This window comes from Danio rerio, chromosome 11 (genome assembly GCF_049306965.1).
Source record: "Danio rerio strain Tuebingen ecotype United States chromosome 11, GRCz12tu, whole genome shotgun sequence".
Classification (NCBI taxonomy): domain Eukaryota; kingdom Metazoa; phylum Chordata; class Actinopteri; order Cypriniformes; family Danionidae; genus Danio; species Danio rerio.
The window spans coordinates 27,966,594-27,985,840 of NC_133186.1; the positions used below are offsets into that span (position 1 = coordinate 27,966,594).

General features: G+C 36.6%; 1 protein-coding gene across 20 annotated transcripts in view; it reads right to left on the reverse strand.

Moving 5' to 3' along the window:
• kaznb (kazrin, periplakin interacting protein b) overlaps positions 1–19,247 on the reverse strand; it is a 325,903-nt gene that overhangs the window by 38,118 nt on the left and 268,538 nt on the right. For 18 of the 20 annotated variants that reach the window (XR_012386897.1, XR_012386896.1, XR_012386900.1 and 15 more), the window contains 3 exons: positions 7,288–7,479; positions 838–974; positions 429–599 (listed from right to left, as the gene is read on the reverse strand). Coding sequence is in view for 12 of the 20 variants with exons in the window: in XM_017358249.3 (XP_017213738.1) it covers positions 429–599; positions 838–974; positions 7,288–7,479 (500 nt within the window). In the remaining 8 variants the exon portion in view is untranslated. Of the gene's footprint in view, positions 1–428; positions 600–837; positions 975–5,293; positions 7,162–7,247; positions 7,480–19,247 lie in introns of those variants that run through there. The other 2 variants (XR_012386899.1, XM_073916131.1) reach the window with 2 other exon arrangements.

Consider the following 19,247-nt stretch of genomic DNA (forward strand, 5'->3'; position numbering starts at 1 on the left):
AGTAGCACATTCCAGTGTGTGTGTGTGTAGTCATATGATGTGCGTTTTCAGCGGTGTGGTGTGGACAGAGAGCTGTTCAGAAATATTAGATGAAACGCCAGTGTGGATGTAGATAGTTTTCACTCTAAAATGCTGTTTTAAAACTAAAATGTATTAGTGTAAACAGGGCCTGAGTGGAAATCAGAAATTGATAATTTGTAGAGACTTTTCAGGATTTATGTGGATGATAAAAAGAAATGGCTGTTTTTTCCCATAAGGTGCTGTCTGTTTACACACACTCTGGGGACACATCTGCGTTCAAACACCTTATAAAAGTCAATTGTTCATTATACATCCTCTTTAAACCTACTGCATATAGGAGGTGTGAGTGTTTCTGCAAAAGTGTGAATGTATGTGCGTGAGAGTGAGACGATCTGATGTAATCTCACCATAGTGAGCTCGGCCTCCAGCTCTTTGACTCTGTTCTCCTTCATGTCGATCTGTGAGCGCAGGACAGTGGCCTGTTCTGTGGCCTCTTTGGTCTGCCGGCGCAGGTCCCATTTTTCTCGCTCCAGCATGTCCTTCTCTTTAGCCAGAGCCTTCACCGCGTCCTCGCTCTCCTGAAGAATAACACAAAGTCAAACATACTCCTTTTAGGTTAGGACACTGGAGAATGCATTATATGTGGATCTGGGAGCATGTTTAATATCAGTTTTTGGCCCTGCTTTTACTTGCTTAGAAATTTGCCTCTTATCACTTTTGTAGAAGTACTAAGGTCAACATTTAAGTACTATTGAATAAACAAACCCACATTAAACAACAAAACTGCACAGTGTAATTGAACTGAAGTGTGGTCACCTTTCTGTGCTGGTCATAGTTTCTGATAAAGTCTCTGAGCTGCTCTTCTCTGCTTTCCAGTGTGGTATAAAGCTGCTGCATCTGGTTTACCAGGTCTGCTTTCTCTGCCTTCAACCGCTTCCGGTCACCCTTCATAGCTGCACACAAACACACACATAAACACACAGTCATGACTGCTGTCGCACAAGCATATCCTATCAGAGCATCTCCTACATAATAACACTCATCATTTAGAATTTTCAGTGTGGCCGCAAGACAAACACAGGCTTTGTGTCCTTCGATGACACACTTTTGTGGTTTGTGACCCTGTCTGATAGATAAGAGCTGTGGATATACAGAGTAGTGTGTGTACAGAATAAATAGACTTAAACTCAATAAAAGTGGTTTATTAGACATATTTAGAAGCTGGATTCGTGTCTGTTGTTTTATTATTATCAGTGGAATAAATCCATTAAAAAATTCATTCAATGATTTACATAAACATAATTTTAAAGAAAAATAATGTCAGTGTCAGTAATACTATAAAAATAATGAAATAATAGCAATATAAAATTAATGTTATAGCAAAAGGCAACACAAATACAAACTTTAAACTTAAAAAGAGACTAAATAAAAGCAAACAAGTTATTCTAATTTGTATTCTTAAAAAACAGTTTAATAACAAATTTTAAATATATTTTTTCATATTTATAATAAAATAGTAATTTATTTTAATGACACTTTAAAGGAAAGTTTTGTTAGTTAATGTATTTATTTACTAACATGAATTTAGATTCCAGCCACAACCCATCTCTGGGAAACATCCACACACACATTCACACACACTCATACACTATGGACAATTTATCCTACCCAATTCACCTGTACCGCATGTCTTTGGACTGTGGGGGAAACTGGAGCACCCGGAGGAAACCCACGCGAACGCAGGGAGAACATGCAAACTCCACACAGAAACGCCAACTGAGCCGAGGCTCGAACCAGCGACCCAGCGACCTTCTTGCTGTGAGGCGACAGCACTACCTACTGCGCTTCGCCCCCTTCAACTACCCCACCATGAAAAACATGTTTGGATTGTATTTCTTAGCTCCTCATGTTGCTAGTTAACACACTCAATGCAGTTTTTTCTACACACCTTACAATTTCTAAAATATAAGCCTCCAACAAAATGGTTGATATGTCGGTTTATGGTAAAAGTACCAGGCTTAACACATACTTTGAAAAATCTGACAAATATGTTCATTATATTCAAAATAAAATATATTAGAATCCCAAATCACTTTTTTTGAAGTATGCCATAAAATACTTCAGATTCTCATTTAACATGTTTTCTTGTTTTTTGTTATGGTTGTTTTTTTACAATAAAACCAAAACCAAGTGTAGTCGTGCAACAGGATTATGTTTGCTTTCTTTTTATAAACCAACAATGCTGTGTGTGTAAGCCATTATGTCATTCATAAAATTAATTTAACAGTCATTATTTAAAACAGTCAAAACATGGTCAATTATTAGTTAGAGGGGCAGTCAAAGGGTTATTACAATTTAAAGGTATTCTAGTTATCATTATGTACAGTATGCATTGTGTTAACAAGAACTAAAACTAAATGACTTTATTTTGAATAACTAACTTTAAGGATTAATAAACACTGTAATTAATGTACTGTTCATTGTTTACTCAAGTTAGTAAATACATGAACTAACATTAACTAATGGAACCTTATACTGAAGTGCAACCAAATATTAATATTATTAAGAAATAAATGATGAATTTAAATTCTTGATAACTTGTATTTTTGAGAAATAAATGATCACTTTTCAAAATTTAGTCAGAAACATAATTACTTACTATCCATTTTATTTCTTTACTTAGATATATTTTTAATGAAATAATCAAATATTGCAATAAAAAACATCTTAAAAAAATAAAATAAAAGATGATTTCTCAGTTATTTACAATAAAAAAATGGTGCCTTGTGCTGCCCAAAATAACCTCCAGGTGGCATCATGCTCCACTAAAAACATTCAACACTGAGAAAAAAAAGACATTTGTGCTGTTTGCTATGGAATAATTAACATCACACACACAAATGCATCTCAGTTTAATGGATTTAATGTGACAGGAAGTGTGAGGTGTATCTTTTATTAGCACTCCATTTACAGCTTAAAGTGTGCCATCTTGTAACTTGTAAAAAGTAAATCATTTATTTTACTTGAGGCAACTGTCTTTTCCCCCTTCGAACAGTCAAACCCGTTTTTCCACTTATCATTTCAAATAAAAGAGGCTGACGTTCACAAGTACTTGACTTTCTCTCTCTACCCCCATTTTCTCCAATGAGGGCCAAAAAAAGAGCAGAATCCAGTTTAGTTTTGCTCCAGTTCCTGTTTGGATTCTACAGGTGTTACATTACACACTAAATGACTGAGTGTCAAGTAACACAGTTGACCCGCTGTAATGTCTGCCACAGTTTTGAGTGTTCAGTGCGTGAGGATTCAGCTGACATTTTCAAGACATTTCTGTTGGTTTCTTTGCCCAACCATGTAAAAACTGTACATGTACAGACTAAAATGTGATGTCAGGTTATGCTGTAGATACTGACAAGCTGCTGTTCGTTTAGTGTAGCTTTAGCCTCCAGACACAAACGAATTAACTAAATTATTTTGATTGACTGAATTGTCTAAAAAACAAGCCATATTTATTAAATGTAAGAATGTAATTACACTCACTGGCCACTTTATTAGGTACCTTACTAGTACCGGGTTGGACCCACTGTTATCTTCAGAACTGCCTTAATCCTTCGTGACATAGATTCAACAAGCTACTGGAAATATTCCACAGAGATTTTGGTCCATGATGACATGATTGCATCCTCCAGTTGCTGCAGATTTGTTGGTTGCACATCCATGATGCGAATATCCTTCTCCACCACATCCCAAAGGTGCTCTATTGGATTGAAGTCTGGTGACTGTGGAGGCCATTTAAATACAGTGAACTCATTGTCATGTTTAAGAAACCAGTCTGAGATGATTTCTGCCAAATTCTGACCCTACCATCCGAATGTCACAGCAGAAATCAAGACCTATCACCAGGCAACGTTTTTTTCAATCTTTGGTTAGCCTGTGCGAATTGTAGACTCAGATTTCTGTTTTTTGCTGACAGGAGTGGCACCTGGTGTGGTCTTCTGCTGCTGTAGCCCATCTGCCTCAAGGTTCGATGTGTTGTGCGTTTAAAGATGCTCTTCTGCATACCTCGGTTGTGACGAGTGGTTATGTGAGTTATTGTTGGCTTTTAATCAGCTGGAAACAGTCTGACCATTCTCCTCTGACCTCTGGCATCAACAAGGCATTTGTGCCCACAGAACTGACGCTCAAGGGATATTTTCTCTTTTTCAGACCATTCTCTGTAAACCCTAGAGATCCCAGTAGATCAGCAGTTTCTGAAATACTCTGACCAGCCCGTCTGGCACCAACAACCATTCCATGTTCGATGTCACTTAAATCACCTTTCTTGCCCATTATGATGCTCGATTTAAACTGCAGCAGATCATCTTGACCATGTCTACATGCCTAAAAGCATTGAGTTGCTGCCATGTGATTGGCTGATTAGAAATTCTCATTAACGAGCAGTTGGACAGGTGTACACACACACACGATAAAACATAAAGTAACACATTATACATAGAGTATATAAAGTCAAATATCTATGTCTGATCCTTCAGAAATCAGTCTAATATGCTGATTTGTTGATCAAGAATCTTTCTCATTATCAGTGTTTCTCCAGAATGTTTTTCCTAAATTATTTGAAGAACAGAAAGATCAAAAGAACAGCGTTTTCAAAGAAATTTACTAGCTGTCATATTTGATCAATATAATATTGAAACTAATACACATTTTTATCTTATTAATTGACACTTTATGTCAGCTCCTGTTTAAACCACATTTATAAAATCTTCTTCTTCCTTTTTCTGAATCCAGCTCAGGCTTCAACAAAACATTATTTAGACACTTTTCTGAATTAATGACGCTATGTATCAACATGTTGCTCCTCTCGTCAGCCCTTACGTTCTGTTTAAACAACTCTCTCAACTGAACTAATAGAGCATTACACCTCAGATAACAGACAGCAGATAAGCCATACACACACACACACACACACACACACACACACACACACACACACACACACACACACACACACACACACATATATATATATAAATGTATATATATATGCTGCAGTAAAAGGTAGGAAAGGCATGTGTTACACTCTCAACTAAAATACTCGCCTCATACTTAAAAGTTTTCCTCTGATAATATTTCTTTCATCTTTACTGTCTTTCATTCTCTTGACTAACAACATCAGTATTAAAAGGTGATGGAAAATAGCACTTTATTTTAAATTCACTAAACTATTTATTATAATATCTACTTTACTACTTATAAAGGTTTGGAATTAATTGACTTTCTTTTTTTTTTACATGTTTTTAAAAGAAACAGCTGGCATTAGGGCCATTTACAGACAATGTTTTCAGCCAAAAATAAGAAACTTTTTGGGCCCTTTCATGCACCTGACGCAATAAGGTGTAAGACATGTTTGGCTCAGTTTTTTGCTATTTTTAGACCAGGTTAACCCTAATTTTCACGATTTGCACCACGTTGTTTAAATAGTGAATCTATTTGTGGTCTAAAATAGAAGTGTGTTACGGCACAATTCTTTTTTTGGAGTGGCGTTTTTTTTTCTGTTTACGTCAGTTTGATGGCTTCAGCCACAATATTCCCAACCACACTCCTCTTACCATTAGTTGCCATTAGTAAGCATGAACAAAAATGTACAACTATGGCAGAGTGTATGGAAATGTTGTTGTTTTTAAGTTAACTAATGCTTTATCAGCAAAGTGTGGACTTACTTCACATAACATACACACAGCAAATTCTACATACACACCAGTGCCAAGCGGCTGCAGATATGTCATCACTTCCACAACGGCCTTATTCTTTGTGATGTAAATGACAACAACGTAAACTTGCTTGAACTATTTTTTTTTCCGAAAGAACAGTTTTTAGCCAAACAAAACTAATAAACAGTAAGGTGCCAAACCAAAATTTATCCCACAACGACTACATCTTAGCTTCTCATTCAAAAGTTTCAGTCATTTTTTTAATAGCGCGTTATAATCGCACCTAAACGTATTAAAAGGTAAGTGAATTATAACAGAGTGAACTTTTCTGTAACCGTAGTAGTGCTGTGCGTTATTTGTTTAACCCTTTTAGGTTACATGCTGACTGACTGACTGACTGACAGGGCTTGCGCGATGCGTGAGACTCGCAAACATGATGTAGCTTTCAGTTAGGATCAACACAGTTTTCATAATTATAATTTACAGATAAAGATCTAGGGCTCTACATTTAATAACTTTATCTTGCTGGAGTTTATAGTCCTTTAACTTTACTTCAGGATGCATTAATGCCGCTCTGTAGGTCTATTGGAGACATTCATAAATATTCCTAGCAAATCTAATAAATGTTGGAGACATACTCGTTACATAAATGCACTAAATCGCTCTTCAGCAGCGTTTATTTGAGAGCGCACAAGAAAATCTGCACTTGAGCAGTGTATATTTGAGAGGGTGCAAGAAGTTTTCTGCAAGAATAGAGAAAATCCGTGCGCAAGCAAAAAGATTTGCATGATCGTATTACATCAATGCACTCTCAACTTGCAATACTGTGCTCACAACATTTGTCATTGAAAAAACGCCATAGGTAGTTGGTAGATCTGTGAAAAAAGCTGCAAGTTGTAGATTCAATTGGGTGGAGGACAAGGCCAATGACAGGGTTTGCTCAATTCAATTCAATTCAGCTTCATTTGTATAGCGCTTTTACAATGTAGATTGTGTCAAAGCAGCTTCACATAAATGGTCATAGTAACTGGATTTGTACATTTGTAAAGTGATTTTAACAGAACAAAAATCTGAGAACCAAATGAATGACATTTTCCTTTACAGAACAGCTCTCAGAAATCAACCATCTGTTTTAGAAATGTTAGGGATGGAATATTTTTCATTCATTGTATGAATGTTTTTATTTCAGGGACAGATAATGTTTGTTTCTGGTAGAACATCCCTTGCATTTTATTATTATATTATTTTTATTGTTATATGTTGTCAGAAACAAGCTTATTTGTAGACAAAGTACTTTTAACAGTTCATTGGCATTTGTTATTCCTACTCCCTGCCCCTATAGACGAATGAATCAAAAGTCGCATAATTAATCGCACGCACTATCACAATGCAGAATAAGGTCAATAGATAATGTTTGCTAACTAACACTGACCTGGCATACCTAATAAAGCAATAAGTGGATATTTTGCAGATTGTTTTGAAAAAGTTGTTGTGTGTGCAAGGAAAAACGTTTTTGGCAGTAATCCTGCAATATTGGCTTTGTGATTGGGCTTCAGACCTTGTAAGGCCTCCTTGGCACGTTCCAGCTCCTGCTCCTTCTCCCCCAGCTGCACCTTGAGCTCAGCGGCGGAGAGCGTATCGGCCGAACAGCCGCCGTGAGAATCCTCCAGATCTTTACTCAACATGTCCTTCATCTGCCGCAGGAGATGCACCTCCTCCTGTAACTGCGCCACCTCCTCCCTCAGCAACACTGCACAAACACACAGAGAACAAAACAAAACACTTAACATGAAGCTCTCGGTTCAGATTGAGCAGAACATTTATTCTGTCAGTTTCTCTATATCTCCAGTAAATGTCTAATTTAAATGTAGAGTTTCTCTCAAAGAACACTCAAATATTACTGGTGCTGCTTGTTTAAAACACTTAATTAAAGGTGCAGTATGTAAGCTTGACACCCAATGGTTGAATTATGTATTGCTTTCCTGGATCAAAACAAACGCTAACAAGCGCAGGTTGCCAGATTGAGGACCAACAATTTAAATTGTGTTCTAAAAGCAATGGCACACGATAGAAGGAATATTTTCCATATTAAATTGAGTTTTTGTTGTAACCAACTCCTGGAATTGATATATTAGAAAACAGCTTCTATTTCTTGCTGCTGAACAACAGAAAAGTGACAATGATCACCTCAGGTACACCTCATGTGCTTTATTCAGTGTTAAATACAAAAAATGTGAGTTTGAATGCCATTTTAAATGACATTTATGGCCATACTACTGAAAGTAGAAGCAGACAGTTTATCTCAGATCTTAAAACTAAAATAAACCATTTGAAATTGAACTTTAAAATTGTGATTCAAAACCAACCCATATCAGTGATTCAGCCTCCACATTTAACAATATTAAAGAAGTTTAATATGTATTAATAAGATTATAAACCTTACAATTTCATGAGTGAGTGAATATTCTTTGCTTCTGAATGGCTGTATTCAAATTCATGTCGTGCTTTGTCTGGTGCAAACAGCCAAATTGCTTATCACTGCAAATCGCATCATGTAGAGACTTCGGAGATCTCAGACTTTGTTATTTTTTGAAAACTTTGACTACTTTATTTTTTTAGAAAACTTGGAAAATATTTTGCAAACAGAACCTTTTTTCCACAACAACACCAAAATTAATGTATTATTATGTTGATATAAAATTATAGAATTATTAAAATAAAAGCATAAATTAGTAGACCCCTTTACCAATCTCCCTTTTAAATGAATATTTTCTATAGGATGCTTTAAAATATAATATTTGTGTATATACATTACATTAGTCAGTACCAAAGCCAAAACCGGAACTGTTCTCACAAAATAACTTAAGAGTTCAAAATAAGTGCCCCAAAATTAATATGTTGGAAGAAAATGTTAAATATTTTTTAATAAACAGAATAAATAAAGAGAAACAGAAAATATCAAACTTTGTTAAAATTTAGTTTTTTTCATTAACCTGTTGGTGACCAATCTCAAATTTTAATGGTTACAACTTTAATTAAACTCGTTTGTTTAAATATATTTATATATAAATATTATAGTGTGTGTATGTATGTATATATATATATATATATATATATATATATATATATATATATATATATATAGTATATATAAATTTTATTTATATATAAATATTAAAAATAAATAGTATAGTGCTCAGCATATATGAGTTCACCCCCTTTCTTGAAAATAAATACTTTTATCCATTTCTCAGGGAATATAGCAATACATTCATATACTGTATATAACTAATGGCAAAATAGTGTGACATCTCCTCCCACAGCAGCAACACTGCAAGAGTCAGAGAAATCACTTATGAACAAGTAGCTCAAGTAGTTTATTTTCATTATCTTCAATGTGGCCGGCAGGCTAAGAGGAAACAGTATAATTAGGACAAACAAAGAGTGGCTGTTATTTCACATTTTTTAAACAATGCCATCTTTCATCCCTTTTTTTAATCACAGAGAAGCAGATCACACAATAAAAAGGCAGATCTGGAGGGGGTGAGAGACGATTTCTGTGCATTTTCAAGGCTCTTTCACGGAGTCAAGGGAGTCAGAGAACAGACACATTAGGAATGAGAGCGAAAGCACAGCAACAAGAGCGCACTTAACAGCGAAACAGCGGTAATTGGCAATATATCAACAAATACACAAGCCAAACTGTTAAGGCATTGAGAGACGGGAGGCTGAGAGGACAAAAATGTTCCAGAGCCTCTTTTAATGAGCTGAAGAGTGGTGCCTACTTTGCTTTGAATGACAAAAACATAAAAAAGCAACCATATCTCCACCTCGCACAGAGAGAGTGGCTATAAACCAGAGCAAAGCTGATTGAAGGACTTTTCAAAAGCTCATGTGGCGACTTTCTGTTGTCAACATTTCCAGTCTTGTCCGTCTAATGTGGCGTAAATTCAGAAAAAGTAAACCGAATTAGCAGAGCTGCCAGTCAGGTGGGCTCTGACTGTACTGATATGTGCAGAAAGTGAACAAATGAAGCGAGGCCTTCACTGGGTGGGCTCTGCATTACCAGGCAACAGCTGCGACATCAATCTTTTTCAGGGGAAACGAGGGAGCTTATCAAGTAATAGGATTCAATTAACTGTAAACCATAATGCACCCACACCGCAGCACGGACAATGAAAGGCCGACTGGGATAAAATAAATCTACAGCACTTATCAAGAGAAATCAATGCAATTAATGAGCTATTTTGCTTCGAGTGCAATCATGGTAATGTGAAATGCATCCCACAGGGTATAGCATTGTTTTTGTAACTTTTTTGGCAGCTGGAGTTCTGAATACATAAGACATTACCAAAGAAGAAAAAATAAACAATATGTAAAAAATATTTGTAGTAAATTCATTATATGCACATAAGACTTCTTATGCGATCAATTTGTAAACATAATTAAAAAAAAAACAAAAAATGTAAATGATTTCCCTAACACTAAAAACATCCAAATCACAAATAAGTAGCTGGTAATTGTTGAATTAATTTGAATAAATAACCTAAGTAAGTTTAATATATATAGATATATACATATAGATATACACTCACTTTGCCTCGCAAATTTAGAATCAGCCAATCACATGGCAGCAACTCAATGCATTTAGGCATGTAGACAGTCAAGATGATCAGCTGCTTTGATTTAAGTGACTTTGAACATGGAATGGTTGTTGGTGCCAGACGGGCTGGTCGGAATATTTCAGAAATTGCTGATCTACTGGGATTTTCATGCACAATCATCTTTAGGGTTAACAGAGGATGGTCTGAAAAAGAGAAAATATCCAGCGAGCCACAGTTCTGTGGGCGCAAATACCTTGTTGATGACAGAGGTCAGAGGAGAATGGCCAGACTGTTTCCAGCTGATATAGAGGCAACAGTAACTCAAATAACCACATGCTACAACTGAGGAATGCAGAAAAGTATCTCTGAACGCACAACACATGAAGCCTTGAGGCGGATGGGCTACAGCAGCAGAAGACCACACCAGGTGCCACTCCTGTCAGCTAAGAAAAGGAAACTGAGGCTACAATTCACTCATCTTCTGATGGCTACTTCTAACAGGATAATGTGCCGTGTCATAAAGCGTGAAAAATCTCAGACTGGATTCTTGAACATGACAATGAGTTCACTGTACTCAATGGCCTCCACAGTTACCAGATCTCAATCCAAAAGAGCACCTTTGGGAGGTGGTGGAATGGGAGATTTGCATCATGGATGTGCAGCCGACAAATTTGCAGCAACTGTGTTATGCAATCATGTCATTATGGACCAAAATCTGTGTGGAATATTTCTAGTACCTTAATGAATCTATGCCATGAAGAATTAAACATTTCTGAAAGCAAAATAGGGTCCAACCCGGTAATAGTAAGGTGTACCTAATAAATTGGCCAGTGAGTGTATATATATAATTTTATATATTTAAGTTTTCCAGCAGTGGGCTGCAACTGGAAGAGCATCCACTGTATAAAACATATATCAGAATAGTTGTCAGTTCATTCTGCTGTGGGGACGCCTGATAAATCAGGGAGTAAGCAAAGAAAACGAATGAATGAATGTATAGTCAAATATATAACTTGATTGCGTCATTCAACTCTATTCAGTCCAATGGTACTAAAATAAATGTTTTTTTGTACTATATGATTTAGTATACTTAATATATACTATTTATTTCTATAGTATGTATTAAGTACAGTCTGAAAAAAATATCACAATATTAACAAATACATACTGTATACTAAGAACACTACATGCATTTTAAAAACAATGTCTTATTTAATGAACCAATACTCAAAGCTTATTAATAATTTGTTTACTGCATCATGCTGAGGGTGTGTGTATGTATGTGTGTGTTCGCGCCCACTGAAGCTGATGAGCGCAGTCACCACTGGTGCATCACCTCCACTTTAATGTGACATGACATCACTCAATGAGAACACTTACAGATAAAACTGACAATTAAATCCCTTTAGCCAGCTAATGCCGCAGCCTGATAGCAGATAGTTGAAAGCGATCCTGAACAGGTGAGACAGAGAGGATTGGAGATATTACCAGGTGCTCTGGGCATTTCTTCTACCAGCTACTGAAGAGGTGAACATCTGCAGCTCCACTGATAAGACCGAAACCGGGACAGACCATTGGTCAACGTCTGCGCCCACTATATACCAGGTTTCAACATGGCACAGGAAGCTCAGTTTTCCTGGAAAGTGTCATCTTTCAGGCTGTGGTGTTGGAGCCCAGAGCCTCTTTTTTATTTGTTGAAGTTATTTAGGGCAGTGGGTCCAGCTGTTGTCCTGCTCTGATTGAGATTTCTGGATTCCTACCAGTTTCTGTTGGAGAACTCGGAGCGTCTGTGCTCAAACAGCAGTTTGAATGATCTCTGCCAAACTCTAGGGCTGAGAACGCAGAGAGAGTGAATCATCAATTTACACAAGAGGGTCTGATCCGCCATGTTAAACCACAGATTTTTGCTGCAAACACACATTGGCGTCAGTGTTTGAAGGTTTGTGGGATAAACAAAGGCTCGCTCTGCAGAAGAACAACATACTAGTCATTGATTGAATCAACAGGGATCTCTGACGTGCTGAAATACACAAACAAGACACTTTACGGTTTAGCTTTAGTGTTTGCACAGTGTCTCCAAGACGCAAACAAATGAGCAATTCAACACACTTCTTGAGGAGATAAAAGAGGTTGGAAAAGAAATAGATGTAGCGTTTCAGCTGGGTTTCCATTATTCTGAGTTAATGTGCATTTTAAGGTATTGCATGAGAAATGATTAATGGTTTTGAATGATTGATTGTAATGAGGGTGGGTGGCTACAAGGGTTAGATCCAAATGCAATCGTCACGCAGGCAAGGTTCAAACAGGGACAGACGGTAACATATAGATAACCCAGAGAGTGTTTGATATTTCAGAATGGTCAAGGTAGGCGGCGAAACAAACATAAACAGTGAAACAAACAAGGGTCAGAAACACAGCTAGACTATACAAGGAACACTTACGTACTGCACACTACAGTAACAAGACTCAGCAATGGATGTGTGTGTGCGAATGTCTCTATAATCTATGTAATTAGTAGGGATGATCTACAGCTGTGTGTATGCAATCAGGAGGGGAGCTGAAACTCTGATATAGTGAACATTACACCCACATGATTATATTATGTTTACTGTTGGTTACTAGGTTACCAATACTATTGCAATAAGGGGGGGGGGGGGGTTGTCAACAAATGCAGCTTTTATTATAATCACCAGGCAGGCAAAATTCAAACAGGGACACAAAGTAACATGTGGATAATCCAAAAAGTGATCGATATAACATGCAAATGGTCAAGATAGGCAGCAAAACAAACATAAACAGTGAAACAAACAAGGGTCAGAAACACAGCTAGACTATACAAGATACACTTACGTACTGTACACTACAGGACCAAGACACAGCAATGGATGTGTAAGTGTGTGAATGTCTCTATATAGTGCATGTAATCAGTGGGGATGATCTGCAGCTGTGTGTATGTAATTAGAAGGTAAGCTAAAAACTGGTGTTTGACTGCAGGCCGTGATGGGATTTGTAGTCTGATTCCGAGTCAGATGTAATGTATAGAGTGTCCTCTAGTGTGTCTGGTGGACACTCTACATGGTAAACGTAACTACTGTAGTCAGTCACTCTAAACTTGATGATAATACACCTATATCACATTTGGAATTTTTGTACACCTAGTAAGAGATTTATTAGCTGGGTCAGATGTGTCTAATTGGGGTTAGACACATCTGACATCTGCATGGCACCAGCCCCCCAGGATGGAGTTTGGGCACCCCTACTTTAGACTCTTTTTTGTTTAGTTTTTGCAAACTGACTGACACACTTCATAATGTCAGCTCTAACATCATTAAAACAACAATTACAACATTACTGTAGATGTGAAATATTGCACACCTTTGATTCTAAATGTTATCCAGCATCCAAATGCCAATATTAAATTATACTGCTTTAGTCAAGACCAGGTTGAAATAAAAGTTCAAGTGTGTGTTTGAAGAGCCTGTTAAGTATTCACACATAGGATGAGTGAAGAAACTCATCAGAACTTTATAAAAGAACAAAGTAGTAGGATTTTTTAGAACTGAGAGAACTAAAGCTGAAATACACAAAAGCAATCAGGCCTTTAAACAGGCCTCACCCAAAATGCACTGTTCCATCGATTTACACTGGAGTCATTTCTTTTTCTCACTTATCATCCCAGAAGCCAAACTAACCATGAACTTCTTCACTCCACAGCTTCAGTTTGTGGATAAATCAAAGCACAACTGAAGCATAAGAGTATATAGATGAGTCTGCATATAGAGATTTGTTTACGTTTAAAGGGGAGGTTCATCCATAAAAAGACATTTTTGTCATCATTTATTGTATTTACCCTTTACTAAGTTTCTTTCTTCTGTTGAACACAAAAGCAGATCTTTTGTAGAAAAACAAAAACAGTAGCCATTAGTAGCCAATGCCTATAGTTTTACAACATTTTGTAATCTTCAATTTGTGTTCAACAGAAAAAAACTAATTGAGGTGGAGTAAACGGTGAGACAATTTTACATTTTTGGTTGAACCATCCATTTAAAGCAGTGGTCCACAACCTTTTTATCACACCGGACCGGTCAAAGCTTGACAATTTTCCTGGTCGGAGGCGGTGATTCGTAGGTTGCTAGGCGACCATCAACCCTTTTCTCAGAGGATAACAAGCTGTCAAAACATTGCAGTAACTATTTTATTTATGGAGAAAATTCAAAAGCACAGCAGTGTTTGGGTGTTCAGTGTTTGTCTGAGATGATTAGTCGACCAAAATGTGTATATTCCAAACAAGCTAAGCTGATGTTCAGTTGTTGTCATGTGACTCACGGTGCGTTCACGGCATTCCTTCAACTGGGTGCATCTGGAGGGTGGAGCGCACACCTCCACTGGAAATAACAAACTTAGGCAAACTTTAGAAAAGACGCGATATGCGATCGACCCCTAAAAGGTCGCCGTCATTTGTGATCTTCAGCAGTAATCTTCCTGCACAGATATGGTGGATTCACCTGATTTGTTGACAAATGGCTTATGGATCCATACCTTGGCAGTTCGCGGTCCTTTACTTTGCTTTTTTCCCTTAGCAAAAAAACTTTCCAAAGATGTCTGTTTCTTACTCATTTTGCTGCTTGTGGGTTAAATTTGGGTGCTCAAGTGACTGAGATGTAAGCGAGAGAATATGGTAATTTTTCAAAATAAAAGATTTTTCCAAAATAAAAGACTTCAAACTCAGATAATAAATAAAACGGAAATAATTAATGATTTCGGTACTGGTCCGCAGCCTGGTGATTGGGGGACCACTGCTTCAAAGCACTTGAAGTGCTTTGGAATGTGCATTTTTGTTCGATGTCTACCGTAATTTCAACTAAAACATGAAGACAGGGCAGGACAGAGTATCCCCTCCCCTTTAAAAATAAAAAATAAAAACAGCCAATAGCATTTAGTTTTCTCTGAGAGAGCCAATGAGATTGGTTGCACTTCAAATGAAAAGCAAATGGGAAGTGTCTTGAAGGGGATGAGACCTGTCAGACACTAGAGAGGATTTACTAGGACATTGAACTATGAGGGGACATCTATAAAAAAAAAAAATTCACTGATCTATTTAGGCGGAAGTGACAAACATTCTATCTTCTAAATGCGATTGTTGTAAATCTAAATGTTTGGAGTACACTAGCTTATAGATCTCAAGACTAACACACTTTAGTACATCTAAAAAAATTATGTTGTTTTCAGAGGGACATTAAGCACCTTTTCTTCATGTTTGGTCCTTTTCGTCAAGTCTGTTATTCCAGCTTCAAGCAACAAATGCTTTAACATCATTCATAAAATGGGAAAATGATTTAATTTAATAGAGTAATAAAATGGCAATCACATTGGCGGCGTTGTCTGGAGTCACATAAAACCATGACAATATAAACTTGCAGCAGCAGCAGTGATATTTTCTACTGCGCAGATAGTCTTTATCTGACAGTTTTTGGCCTGCGGTTCTGCAGTTCTGTGATAAACCATTTTGTAAAAGGCTGAACTCCAGAACACATGTTTCGACGGATCTGTAGACTCGTTCTGATGTATAACCGCCTCCTAGAGACTCCCAAACAACCTGTACACGCAACCGGGTCCTTAGGCAACTGTGAAAAAAACTCCTCAAAGGAAATTCATCACAGAAAATGTAGTGGGAGAGGAAAAACTGAGATTTACTTGTGGAAAGGAAATCAATTCTTGGGTCGGTCTTGCAAAAAATAAAGTGCATCTTTGCATGTTAGAGTTTAATGAAGTTCTGGGGCTCCCAGTGGCCCTGATATGACTATTAACCGAGTAGGTCATTTGAGGTCAGTGATGGAGAGCCTGCAGGTGTATAAGGTGCTTTCGTCTCTGGCACACTTTCCAGGTCTCAAGGGATGGCTGGATTTATGGAATGGTCCAGATATTCATGCCACACACTTTGCACAATGAATAAAAAAAGCATCAAATAGTGCACAGACAGAGCCTAAAATTAGCACTTGCCAACAGCCAAATGCAATTAAAAATCTGTGTTGGCGAGAATATGAAGCAGTGTTACCAGCTGGACAGTGCCTTTCTAAAAATGCTTGAGAAAGTGATATGGTTTAGAGCAATTATCAAATCACAAAGAATGTTTTAGAGGTGCCCTGTAATGAAAATCTGGGTATACCAAGGCATAGTAGAATAATAAGAGATCAGTACATGGAAATGGACATACCGTGAGTGTCAGACACCACTGTTTCCTTATTATCGTGTAAATTCCATGAGTGTAAAACCCTGCTAGACAATGGGCCAATCAGAGGACAAAACAAACTGTGATGAGACTCACAGGCCATGCCCTCTGCTTTTGCATGTTCGACTACTTTAGGTCGTTCTTCCGGACCTGACGGCATCAAAAAAAAACACAGACTCATATGTAGCTCTGAGATCAGGTTGCATTTCATGAGCAACAACATTTTCTAGTGAGAAAACAATGTTAGTCCCCCCCCCCATCAGTTATTTTAAAGCTTTTATTTAACTTAAGTATGTAAGACTTTCATTTTAAAAACGCAACTGCAGATTGTTTAACGTGTTACTTGGTAACAAATGCACAAGGCATGTTTCAAAACTGGGGTAAGGATGCAAAATGCAAGATGTACAGATTACACATTCAGCTCCACTTCGAAAAGGCATAAGGTATGTTTAATTGTATATTTGGTTAATTTATGGTGTTTATTATAAGGTTTAATGCATATGTTTCAACAAACGTGTAGATGGCTGAATCGTGTCAAATCACTCCGCTCAACTATCATCTGTTCATGCAGATTATATTAAATCCTGGATGTGTTTTCTTTAAAATGATAGCTTAAAAATACAATGTGATACATCTCTATCAGTATCTTTTGTCAAGTTTTATTATAATTTAGCCTTTATCCACATCTTGTAAGCAAAATAGGTTAACATTACACTGATCAGGTGTAAACTTGGACACAATCCAAATATGGTCAATCATGGACCTTCTGATCCTAGGGATATTTTATAGAGTAATAATTGAGCATAAAAAAACATTTTTGGAGATTTTTAGAACTTACCGAAGCCATAAACCTACTATGTAGATATCAGAGAACTATTTAATTTATTAAAACAATATAATATATGACACCTTTAATATATAAATGTTATATGTAAAAAGAATAGCTTAAATTGAAGTTATACCATTGTTAAAATGTATTACTACCATTATAATCAGCTTGTTCTTCACATATGAACGGGTGCAACCATTTGAATCTTTTTGGTTCAAGACTTTCGGTTCTCATTCACTTCCATTCATTTTTAGATGTTAAAAATAGTTTATTATGCTGCTTGATGTTGAAAACTGATATTGTCTTATTATATTATTCTACTTTGTTTGTATAGTCATGGACACAATTGTTTTTAAAGCAAGTAGTTTGACTGTTTTCTGACGTTAATTATACCTAGCCATTCTCCTATATCGGCAACTGAATCGGAAGTTCTGGAAACAATCACAAAAACGAGCACACTTCTGCTTTGAAGAATAAGGTCAAATATTCGAATATGAAACACTTTGAAGTCTAAAAGGATCATTGTCACATTAAACAATTATAATAATGGATAAAATATTATTAATTCTAATAATAAGCTGTCAATCCAAACTTGAGGTGAACTAAAATGCAGCTATATATCATTAGTGTGTTAAACAGGTTGCTAGAATGCATTAACACATTACTAATATGTTTTAACACATTGATACTACACTCAAAAAAAGACATTTGCTGTTTGTTCAAAGTACTTAATTTAAAATAAGCTGCAACAACACAATTCTTGAGTTTTTTGGGACAACTGAATTGTTTTATGTTTAAGAGACTTAAATTTATAAAAACTAGTAAGCTAACTTAATTCCTTCTTGTTTTCCTAAAGCAAATTGATTGTGTGTGATCCAGTGTAATAAAATTGCTAATAATACTAACAACAGCAGCAACATTTAATATCTAAAACATTGGAAGGGCGGCCAAATGTTTTAGTCCCTCTGTGTAAATAACAAAGGTTTAACTAATTAAACAATGTTCAACAGAAACGCTTAATACCATGGATTAAACATGAATCAGCTGAGGATTTACTGTGACTGCAGATCCAAATAATCCATTAATAAAAAAATGCACAACATTTCCTCCAGACATGGGCACAGAGTCTGTGGCATTTTCCCACAATGCCTTTCCAAACTAGCTTTGATGCTGACTCCGAAATGACCGTCTAAGGAGCTCTAAAAACCCGGAGGTTACATTCTGGGAGTTTTTTTCTTCTTCTTCTTTCAGTTGCTGCAGTGGTTTTAATCATTGATTAACATGAGTGAGCCGCATGCTGTGGAGAGTTCAGAAAAAAACCTCTCGCTCGCAGCCTGTGTGAGTCACAGAAGGTGAACCGATAAAACACAAAAGAGAATATCATTAAAGCGGATTATTCCGATTCTGCCCTATTCAATCTCGCTCTTAAGGCTTGCTTTGATTTCTTCTTTCTCCTTTGAGATATTTTGATCAATGCAAAGGAATGTTTCATCACATACTTCTTTTTCATCCATTATATTTAGCTTTTTTTTGGGCATACAAGCAGTCCCACACATGCAGTATAATGTATGAGAGCAGCAGTCCTTGAGGAGGGTTGTGTTACAGTTAGTGTAAATCTTTATTCCAGAATGTTATTACATGCTTTAAAACATGTCTTAGATGTTGCAGGTCAGTCAGTAGGGCTTTTTATGAATTGACATAATCCATAAATTGATTGTAGAAATAATTAAGCTTTACAGCTCAAATGGTACTCTAGTTTTACTAGAACAATTGGTCATGCTTTATTTTACAGTGTCCTTTTTACACATTACATTTACTTGTTGTAGTTATAGCAGTCAATTATGCATAATTACATC